Here is a 12,007-nt window from a genome sequence, read left to right as displayed (position 1 = left end):
CGTTCTTTCATTCTTTCTTCTTCCTTATGCCTACAAGTGACTCTACACTCGCTCTGCTGTCCTTTTTTCCCTTCACTCTATCCTCTTCCTTCTCCTTGTGGATGATTCCACACTGAGTGACAAGCCAAATGGTTTCCTGTACACCAGGAAACCATTTACCACGCTTGGTAGTAACCATACGCAGTAACCAAACAGTGACATCTGATGGTTTAGTGGGTAATTAAGGGGCTCCAATCAGATTGAGCCTGTGCAGGTTTATATCCAAGGGATGGTTGGGGTTTATTGCTTATGTAATGACACTCGGGGATGAGTGAGATTGGTCAGTCTCAATTGTCAGGACCAACTTTCCTAGCCCTGGGCTCCTACGCTTCTCATGGGGCAGTGTAGAATTAGATGATGATGATGATGATGATAAATATATAATTAGATGCAGTTCATAACTTCATCAGCACTGAACCCTGAAGAAGCTAGTAAATTGCGTGGTAAATTCCTCCAGTTGCTGGCTTGAAGGGCCATCCTACCTTTTATGACTGTCCCTCTATTCGTGTTGTTATCCTCCCCTTTTCAAAGCAGCTTGTGGACCTTTCTTGGATGAAGAAAAATCATGTACTATGGATTATTGCACCAGTATGTGGTGTTTTAGGTAGTTATGCACTTTATTTACGTTGGATTTAGACTTAATTCAGTGAAAGTACTACCTGTAGGATCAGCCTTAGGTTCTCCATTAATGTATACTGTACCCCAGTGAATTCATGTTGTAACATCATCAGTTTATGTTTATTTACTTAATGTTGTGGTTTTGGTCAGTGGAACCCATTTGTAAACTGACTGATACCTGTAGGCAGTCTTCATGAGATAACCAGTATAACTGGGCAGCTCCATTGCCTGGTTATGCAAGCATCTGGTCCCTCTCTCCTGCTCAGAAGGAGGGGATAGGCTGCAAGAGACTGGCATATTCAGTCCTTAGTCCACTGGGTTCACATCCAGATAAGTCAGGGAAAACAACAACATCAACAATGACAACAACAAAAATAACAACAACCATATTCATGGGTAGGCACATATGGCATAGAAGTTTTTACAGGTACCTTGCAAATAGAGCTCCTTATAAGACTGTGATCTGTTTGGATATAGATCAGGACTTAATTGGTTGGTTGCAGATTAAAAACAATCTTGAGTGACACTTTCTCAGGTCCAAGGTCCAGATTATTTTATTCAACAGAAAGAAACCCTGGAAGGTAACAGGTTGAAAACTATCCTGATTAGCACTCGACCAAGCAGTGTACAGTAGCTCCCCAAACTATCTATCTATCTATTGCCAGATGCCACAATCCCGTAAGGGGTGGCCATTTGACTTTGAGTTATTTGTTTACGGGGAGGGGCACTAACCCTCCACCAACCCACTTGTTGACATGTAGGGAGCACGTGTGGTTTGGTTATATGGTTACCGCCCAGCATTGTAAATGGTTTCTTGGCTTACAGGAAACCATTTGGCTTGTCACTCAATGTAAAGCCACCTGTGAAGGAAAGGAAGGATATAAGAAGTGACAGGAAAGATGGGAGAAATAGGAAGAGAGGAGGACAGACACAGAAAAAGAATAAAATAATGTGCTGTACAGTCTGACACAATGGACAATGTTATTTGACATGTGTTGCTTGAGGTGGCAACAGATGGTAGGCCTGCACCTGCTATGAAGCTGTGCCATTCGTGTAATGAAACACAAAATCACAATACCTTCCGACACTGAGATGTCGCCCACATGGTATAGATTATAATGGTACGTGGTTAATATAGTTCAACATGCAGACCCTTTGCATTGTTGACACATTTGTGGTTGTGATAATAAAACAGTTGTAATGGACATTTCTCTCATTGTTTCATGATCTGTGGTTTCACTCATATTCAAACATGGCAACTCAGCCCATTGTTGTTACTATGTTTCCCGAGATGCATGTAGAACAGCATAATATTCCATAATGGGTTATATTCATTAACGTAGTATTATGGAACGGTTACCAGTTACATGTCAATGGATGTTTGCAGTCATATGGTGGCTTTGATTTGCCTAGCACCTATGATGGCCAACCACGCTTACCAACCTTACCAAGACGACATATGGTCAGCCAGCATGTTTCATACTGTTCATTATGCCATCCTTTGCACCAGACATTAAAGATACTTTTGGGAGCTACTGTACAAACTTAAGATCCCATTGAAGATACAACCAGGCAGTTTTATTTCTATCTATCTATTTATCTATTGCCAGACACCATAATCCCATAAGGGGTGGCCACTAATTTTGACTTTGAGTTATTTATTTTACGGGGAGAGGCACTAACCCACTTGCTGACACGTAGGGAGCCTGTATGGTTTGGTTATATGGTTACTACCCAGCATTGTAAATGGTTTCTTGACTTACAGGAAACCATTTGGCTTGTCACTTAATGTAAAGCCACCTGTAAATGAAAGAAAAGCAATAAGAAGTGACAGGAAAGTGATTTAGTAGAGGGAAATTCTTCTCACATTAACTATTTTCACGGCAAACAGTGTTCCCTGCTCATCCATAAGGTTCTATTGATTAGGCATATCAGCACCCCTTGTGAAACCATTACTTAAGTCCAAAATATGGTAATTTGCATTGACCCTTACAGCCAGGGTATATCTCACCCAAGCCAAATAAAATCATCTAACATTAGTCAGGTTCATCCCTTCAGTCCAAAAATGTATTTTCATTTAATTCTTGCTATCTCCCGATGATTTTGTTTGGCTGAGGAGTGACATTTTGAACTGGAGTTAATTATTGCCATAATTAACCTGTTCATGACTCTAGGCCTTTCCTGACTTGTGTAAAGACATCTAGTGTTGGCCTGATTAAAAAGAAATGAGATGTCACCAGTTTGAAAGAGTTAGTGTTGGTTATGATAGAAGGCTGTTGGGATGAGTTGCTTGTTAGTTTTATGATAAATATTACTGAGCCCTTTGACTGGAATCAGTAAGAAAAAGCAAAAAGAATGCTAAAGTAAGACAGAGGAAAAAATATGAATGCAATAAAATGTTAAAAGTTGATGTTATTGTTGTTGATCAGACCTGGTCTGTCTGGCAGAGACCCATCAACTGCAGACAAGCAACCACCTCTGCAAGGCTGGCCTATGCAGTGAACCAATGTTCCCTAGCAGTTGACAACGCCTCACAACAGGGAGTCACAGAGAAAAGTGTGGAGGTTTGGTTCTTGGATGGATGCTGTGTTTGTGCCACTCCACCCAGTTAGCAGGGGCACCATAGTGGTATAGGATCCACATCACCCCATTATCAGGTTATATGGTTACCACCTAGCATTGTAAATGGTTTCCTTGGTATTGGGAACCTTTAGTTTTATCACTCAGTATAGAGCCTTCTGAAGTGGAAAGAAAAGTAATTAAATGAAACAGGAAGGAAAGGGAGAAGTACCAAGAGAGGAGGGCAGACAGAGATAGAATAATGAAGATGAAGAAAAAGGCAGCATTACATCAAGTGAGTGGATGATTGTCGTCACCACCTACCACGCTGACTGTTATTGTTTAGTGGTTAGTACATCGCATTGTATGGTGGAAGCTGTAATAGTGTGATGTTGTTGCAGACTGTGTGTTGTGGAGACACCCTCTGCTGCTGCATAGTAAAGATCCCATCACTTCACCTCTCACTTCCCTTCCATCGTCGCAGCTACAGGCAGAAGCAATCAAACTCTTTAAGGTGGGCTGTAGTTAATTTATGCAGTACTACTTCTAATAATAATAATTTTATGCATTTTCTTTCACTTGATGGTAATGTTTTGTGAATGATGGTAAATTAGGTACTGGTAAGTTAAGAGTTGTAGGAACAGTATCATAATTTTGTGAATACAGTACACTCAGTCCTTGAGTAACATTTTTGTATTAACGCGCTCAGCATAATGCAACAGATCATAATCAACACGCGGAAAAACTCAAGCTCATGCGGAAGTCAGCAGGCCTGGCAAAGAAATTTGAAAGTTGTGCATGGTGACATCACCTGCCAGACTCACCATGATTGGCCGTTTTAAATTCGGGTACATGTCTGGGCACACTCAAGGCGGTATAATAAGACTAAAATTTAAGGTTTTTGCAATTTAAGGGGATGAAATGGAATGAAAATGTATGCTAATCAGAAAAAAATCACTCCTTCATCCATGTGTTCTTGCAAGTTAGCATGTAGCTCCACATTCTTTGTTGGATTTTGCACCTCCCAGCACATTTTGGACCTACAGAGCATATGGCTATCAGTCCGTTCTCATGTCTCACTGAGTTCTACTCCACACTCGTGGGTTTCACAGTTTTAAGGGATGAAATGGAATAAAAATGTTTGTTAATCAGAGAGAAAAAATTCTCTTTTATCCATGTGTTCTTGTAAGTTAGCATTCAGTTCCACATTCTCCATTCGATTTCGCTCTTCCCAACTCACTTTGGACCGACTGAGCATATGGCTGTCAGTCCTTTCATGCATTACACCAAGTTCTACCCACACTGTGACACTGTGCAGCAAGAGGTGTGTGTGTGTGTGTGTGTGTGTGTGTGTGTGTGTGTGTGTGTGTGTGTGTGTGTGTGTGTGTGTGTGTTCTTACCTAATTGTTCTTACCTAATTGTATCTTTACAGGAATGAGTCAAGCTCGTACTGTCCCGTGTCTTAAACCATATTTATCGTACATATCCTTAAATTTGTGAATTGTTTTGGCACACACTATTTCATTCGGTAGTGCATTCCATTGATCAATTGCTCTGTTTGGGAAACTGAATTTCCTTACGTCTTTATCACCTCTCTTCTTATGCAGTTTTTTGCAGTGGCCTCTTGCTGATGCTTCTCCATATGTTAAGTAATCATTTATGTCTATTTTCTCCTTTCCTGATATGCACTTATATAGCATTATCATGTCACCTCTTTTCCTTCTCTCCTGTAGTGTTGGTAGATTCAGTTTATTTAGTCTTTCTTCGTAGCTTAGGTCCCTTAAGCTTGGTATCCATCTTGTAGCGGCCCTTTGAACTTTTTCAATCTTGTCAATATGCTTTTTGAGATGAGGACTCCAGACTACTGATGCATATTCCAGGGTTGGTCTAATGAATGATGTTATTATCCTTCTTAGTATGTCTTCATTTATGTATGTGAATGCTATTCTCATATTTGCAAGCAGTGTATACATGTTCCGTACCTTCTCGCTGATGTGGTCAGCCGGAGATAGTCTGTTATTGATAATCACACCTAGGTCTTTCTCTCTTTCTGATGTGTATAGGGTTTTATTTCCTAACTTATAATCCCAATCAGTGTGTGTGTGTGTGTGTGTATTTCTATCTATCTATCTATCTATAGCCCGACGCCCTAATCCCGCAAAGGGTGGCCGCAGACAAAACGCCTCCAAGTCACTCTGTCACCCACCATTTGACTCCCCTCCCCCCAACTCACCCCCCCCTCCCTCATATACCTCTCAACTCCATCCCTCCACCTCATCCTCCTAATTGTGATATACAGGAAATAAGCTATGCTCATGGGGTCCCATCTCTGTTTCTCAGTAAGTCAAATTTTGCTTTAAACTCGTTATAAGTTTTTAGACTGGACAATCTCTTTGTCCAGGCTATTCCACAGGTCTATACATCTATAAGGAAAACAATATTTCTTGATATCCTTCAAGCAGCTTGGTTTCTTCAGTTTCATTCTGTGTGCTCTTGTTATTCTCTTATCCCATAAAAACAGATCATCTTTGTCAATTTTATCTATTCCCACCATGGTCCTGAACACTGCAATCATGTCGCCTCTCTTTCTCCTTTCTTCTAAGGAAGGCAGATCCAGCTTTTCCAGCCTCTCTCTGTATGACATCTGCCAGACTGGGGACCATTTTGGTTGCTGTTCTTTGTATTCTCTCAATCTTGTTTATATCTTTCTTTTTGAGCGGGGACCTCACTACTGCTGCATATTCTAACCTGGGGCAAATCATGGCCACTATCAATTTTTTCATCATCTCGTCATACATATAATTAAAAGCTACTCTTATATTAGTCAGGAGTTTATACGTCTCTCTAACTGCCTTGTTAAAATGTTTTTCAGGTGACAAACTGTCCTGGACCAGCACTCCCAAATCTTTCTCCTGTCTCGCTTTTGTGATTGGTTCGTTACCCATCAAATAATTCAATGATGGCCTCTTGGTACTTTTACCCATTTCCAATATTTTACATTTCTTTGCATTAAATTTCATTTCCCACATCCAGCTCCAATTGTGTATCCTATCCAGATCCTCCTTGAGCATTTACAATCCTCCTCAACCTCTACCTTCCTCAAGATCTTTGCATCATCAGCAAACATACTTGCATAACTCTTCACTCCATCTACCATATCATTTACATAAATCAGGAACATTAAGACGAGAGGAAGGAGTAGTTGCAAGGAGAGTGGAAAGGTTACAAGAGGATGAGAAAAAGGCAGAGTATAAGAGAGAAGTGGAGGAACGATTGGGCAAATATGAGTTGGAGCAGATGGGGGACGTGGAAGGTGTGTGTAGAATATTTACAGAAGAAATATGTGCAGCATGTGATGTGGTGTGTGGAAGGAAGAGAAGACGGAGGGGGGTGCAAGGAACAGCGTGGTGGACTGAAGAGGTGAAACAGGCTGTGGCACAAAAGAAGAAAGCATACAATGAATGGATGAGAAATAGGGGCGTGGAAGAAGTGGAGAGGCGGAAGAGAGAGTTATATGTAGAAAGAAAGAGAGAGGTGAAAAGATTAGTAAGAGAAAGTAAGAAGAGAGTGGATGAGGAATTTGGAAGGAATTTGAGTGTAAAGTGGAGGGACTGTAAGAAAATGTTCTGGAAAGAGGTGAAAAGAGTAAGACAGGGTGGAAGTGAAGTTAGCAGAGGAGTGAAAGATAAAAATGGTAGATTACTAGTGGAGAAGGGAGAAAAAGTGAGCAGATGGAGAGAACACTTTAAGGAATTGTTGAACATGGAGGATGGAAGTAATGCGAGTATAAGTGGCTGGGGAATGGCTGGAAGAAGGAGGGAGGTGAGAAGACAGGAAGAAATCAGTAGGATAGAAGTTGTGGAAGCAATGAAGAAAGTTTAATCGGGGAAAGCCCCAGGAATTGATGGAGTGTGTGGTGAAATGCTGAAGCATGGGGGAGAGATAGTAGTAGAATGGATGTGGAAGATGTGCAGATTGGCCTGGGAGGAAGGTAGAGTCCCGGAGGCTTGGAAGTCAGGTATAATTATTCCCTTGTACAAAGGAAAAGGGGAAAAAGAAGTGTGTGGTAATCATAGGGGCATTTGTCTTCTTAGTATAATAGGAAAAGTGTATGGTAGGATACTTATTGACAGAGTTAGAGAAAGAACAGAGAAATTAGTTGGAGAAGAACAGGGAGGCTTTAGGAAGGGAAGAGGCTGTGTAGATCAGATATTCATTCTCAGATCTTTAGTGGAAAAGCTTCTAGAGAAGGGAAAGAAGTTGTATGCGGCGTTCATGGATTTGGAGAAAGCATATGACAGGGTGGATAGACTAGGATTGTGGAAAGTGTTAAGAATATATGGAATAGATGGGAAGTTGTTGAATGCTGTGAAGAGTATGTACCATGGTGCGAAGGCTGCAGTGCGTGTGGATGGTGAACTAAGTGAATTTTTCTCTTTGAAAGTTGGGTTGAAACAGGGATGTGTCATGTCTCCATGGTTGTTCAATCTGTACATGGATGGGGTAATAAAAGAGGTACAAGGTAGGGTAGTGGATGTTGGAGTGGCCCTGGTGAGAGAGGATAGTGTTTGGAAACTCCCTGTACTGTTGTTTGCAGATGATACCGTGTTGTTGAGTGAAGACGAAGGGGAGCTGCAAGGCTTGGTGGAGGAGTTTGAGAGAGTGTGTAAGAAATGGAATCTAAAGGTGAATGTAGGGAAGAGTAAAGTGATGGTGTTTGAGAGAGGTGAAGTCAGTGAATGTACAGCGAGGTTGGATGGTGAGGAATTGGAAAATGTGAGTACGTTTAAGTACTTGGGTAGTGTGATGAGTAAGGATGGAGGTTTGGAGGGTGAAGTGCTTGAAAGGGTACAGCAGGGAAGAAAGGTTGCTGGTTCTTTGAAAGCAGTGATAAGAAACAGGGAAGTGAGCATGGAAGTGAAAAAGTTACTACATGACAGTATTGTGATACCAACTCTAACGTACGGAAGTGAAGCTTGGACGTTGTTGGAAGGACACAAGTCAAGAGTGAGAGCCGTGGAAATGAGTTATTTAAGAGGAGCCTGTGGAGTCACATGGAGAGACAGGCTGACGAATGAGGATATAAAGGAGCGTTGTGGTGTTGATGTGGATGTGATAGGAAGCGTTATGAGGAACACACTGATGTTTGGCCATGTGGAGAGGATGGAGGGTCAAAGACTGACGAAGAGAGTGTATGTGAGTGAGGTGGAGGGGGAAAGAGGGAGGGGGAGGCCGAGGATGAGGTGGAGAGATGGGGTGGAGAGGTATATGAGAGAGAGGGGTGTGAGTTGGGAGCAGGGGAGTGAAATGGCGGGGGACAGGGCGACTTGGAGGCGATTTGTTTGTGGCCACCCCAAACGGGATTGAGGCGTCTGGCAATAGATAGATAGATAGATAGGAACATTAATGGCGCCAACACCGAGCCCTGTGGGACTCCACTTGTTACTTCCCTCCATCCAGACATCCTATCCTTTATTACTGTCCTCATTTGTCTGTCTCTCAGAAAGTCTCTCATCCATTCCAGGAGGTTCCCCCTCAGTCCTCCTATATGCTCTAATTTCCATATTAGTCTCTTATGGGGTACCTTGTCGAAGGTCTTCTCCAAATCTAAATATACACAATCCACCCAACCATCTCTTTCCTGTACTATGTCAATCACTCTTAAGTAAAAACTCAACAAGTTGGAAACACATGACCTTCCACTTCTAAACCCAAACTGGCTATCAGCCAAAATATTCATCTCTTCCAGATATTTTATCCATCTATCTTTCAGAATTCTTTTGCACAATTTTGCGACCATACTGGTTAGGGACACTGGTCCATAATTCAGGGGTTCTTCCCTGTTTCCTCCCTTATAAATTGGTACCACATTTGCCCTCTTCCATTCTTGAGGCACTTTCCCCTCTTCCAGAAAACACAATTAAACTGTGAATCTTATCTGCCAGTTGTTTTCTGTATTCCTTCAGTACCCAGTTAGAGATTCCATCTGGTCCTGGGGCTTTCCTTACATATTGAGTTTCCTGTAATTTATACACTTCCTGTACATCCACTTTTATATCTTTTATCACTACACTTCTAATCACTCCCTCCCCTTCCACAAACTCCTTTTCATTAGTGAAAGCTGACTGGAAACATTAGTTCATTATTTCAGCTTGGATTGCTGCATCTTTATAGACCTCTCCTTCTACTTTCAGTTTGGTGATTCCTTCCTTTTGTTTCAGTTTGCCATTGACAAATCTATAAAACAGTGTGGGTTCATCCTTACATTGATCTATTATACCTTTTTCAAAATTCCTTTCTTCCTGTCAGTGTATTCTTCTGTATTCATTTCTATTTTTTTTTTTTTTTTTTTCCTTTGTTCTGTTGTTACCTCTCTTTCTCCAATTGTTCCACACCGTGTCTCTCTCTTTTTTTGCTATCATACACCTTTTATTAAACCACTCCTTTTTCCTGTTTTCTTTCCCCCTTACTCTTGGCACAAATTTTTCCACTCCCGAATTATAGAGGCCTAAAAAAATATCCCACTTCCTTTGTATCTCTCTTGTTTCTCTGAATTTTCTCCAGTCTGCATATTCTAAAAATTTTCTCAATCCTGTAAAGTTTGCTTTCCCAAAGTTGTATCTTCCCTGCCTATAAAGCTCGTCACTTGGTTCCACGTTCCCTGTTATCATCTGGAACTCAATGACCACATGATCACTTTTTCCAATAGGACACAGATATTTCGAGGATTCTGTTACATCGGGTTCTTTGGTAAACAGTAAGTCTAGTCTTGCTGGTGTTTCCTCACCTCGGAACCGTGTCTCTTCTTTGACCCATTGTGCCATCACATTGTTCATTTTTATATTTAATAATATTGTGCCCCACGAATCTTCGCTGCCTCCTGAGTCCCATTCCTCCCAGTTCACCTCTTTACAATTGAAGCCACCCATTAAAATTATATTGTTGCCTTTCTCAATCATTTTCTGTAAATAACTAGCCATGTCTGACAACATTTCCTGGTATTCATCATCACTCCCATGCTCTTGTCTTAGGGGGAACATACACTACTGCCATATCTCCATTACTATTCTGTCTAGTTTCTATCTATCTATCTATTGCCAGACGCCTCAATCCCGTTTGGGGTGGCCACAAACAAATCGCCTCCAAGTCGCCCTGTCCCCCGCCATTTCACTGCCCTGCTCCCAACTCACACCCCCCTCTCTCATATACCTCTCCACCCCATCCCTCCATCTCATCCTCGGCCTCCCCCTCCTTCTTCCCCCCTCCACCTCACATACACTCTCTTCGTCAGTCTTTCACCCTCCATCCTCTCCACATGGCCAAACCACCTCAGTGTGTTCCTCATAACGCTTCCTATCACATCCACATCCACACCACAACGCTCCTTTATATCCTCATTCGTCAGCCTGTCTCTCCACGTGACTCCACAGGCTCCTCTTAAATAACTCATTTCCACTGCTCTCACTCTTGACTTGTGTCCTTCCAACAATGTCCAAGCTTCACTTCCGTACGTTAGAGTTGGTATCACAATACTGTCATGTAGTAACTTTTTCACTTCCATGCTCACTTCCCTGTTTCTTATCACTGCTTTCAAGGAACCAGCAACCTTTCTTCCCTGTTGTAGTTTCTAATTTCATATTTATCACTTCGGCCCTGCCTTCTCTCATTTCCTCGGTATCTACATTTATGTTGTTCTTCACTGCTATCATCACTCCTCCTCCCATTTTTTCTTTTCTGTTTTTTTCTCCACAGTTTGTATTTACCATCTCCCATATGAACATCAATATCTTCTCTTAATTTAGTCTCTACAAAGCACATAACATCAGGTTCATGTACACTCAAAAAATCATTGATTTTTAGCCTTGCCAATGTTACACCATCAACATTAGTATATGCCACCTTCCAGTTATTTTTAATGTTTTTTATACCCTCTTTTCTCCTTCTCTCCGTTGGTACCACTTCCTTAATTTCTGATCCATGACTCTCCAATAAAACACTGTCTTCTCTTCCTCCGTTCTCTGTTCGTTTTGTACCTTTGCTTCCTTTACTAACTCCTTTATTTTAGTTCCTTTTTCCTCATTTGCATCTCTCCATATCCAAACATTTTCTAACCCTTCCTTGTCTGATAATTTCCATGATCTACTGATAATTTCGTTTACTGTTGCCTGGGACTTAAACTTTACCTTCAATGGCCTTGCCCCTCCTTCCTCGTACTTTCCTAACCTAAATACTTCTCAGTCTCCTCTTGAGCTTCGTTGTTTTCCTCCATGACTACTGATATTATTTCTTTAACTTTACTCCGTTCCTCTTTTTCTCTTTCTGATCTTATTGTCATACGTTTTTCTTTAACTCCTGAAATTATTACACATTTTTTCTTATTGCTACATCCCTGACTAAAGATTCTCTACTTCTCAGCACCCTAACCACTTCCCTCTCCACCTTTTCCTTGCTTTGTTGTTCTACTGTATAGTCTCTTTCAAATTTACATTTCCCTCTTCCTGAATCTTCTTCCTCCCCTTATGTTGCTCCTTGATTTATTTAATGTGCTCGTCCTGTATTCTTGATTTGGATTCATACTCATCTAGTTTGTTTTTCATCCTGTCTGTTTCTTCTTCCAACCTCTTATTCTTTCTCTTAAGCTGTTTTATTTCACTTGAGGCTGATTCATTGCTCACTTTTAGTTCAGTAACTTCTCTTTCTTGTTCGTCACTACGTTTACAAAATTTTTTCCAGTTTATTTCGCAGACTTTTGATCTCGTTTTCCAGCTCTATAGTCCATTCCTGTAACTCT

At 41.3% G+C, this 12,007-nt stretch overlaps 1 protein-coding gene across 1 annotated transcript in view; it reads left to right on the top strand.

The window, feature by feature from the left end:
* Positions 1-12,007, top strand: part of LOC145405833 (uncharacterized protein CG43867) — a 329,511-nt gene that overhangs the window by 228,894 nt on the left and 88,610 nt on the right. Inside the window, exon 17 of the mRNA XM_080277076.1 lies at positions 3,618-3,730. Within this exon, the coding sequence (XP_080133202.1) occupies positions 3,618-3,730 (113 nt within the window). The remainder of the gene's footprint in view (positions 1-3,617; positions 3,731-12,007) is intronic.

The sequence above is a fragment of the Coenobita brevimanus genome, chromosome 68 (assembly GCF_032717465.1).
Source record: "Coenobita brevimanus isolate Jiangsu-jjx chromosome 68, ASM3271746v2, whole genome shotgun sequence".
NCBI lineage: Eukaryota > Metazoa > Arthropoda > Malacostraca > Decapoda > Coenobitidae > Coenobita > Coenobita brevimanus.
The sequence above is the reverse complement of the archived record's forward strand: the minus strand, read 5'-3'. Positions and strand labels throughout refer to the sequence as shown.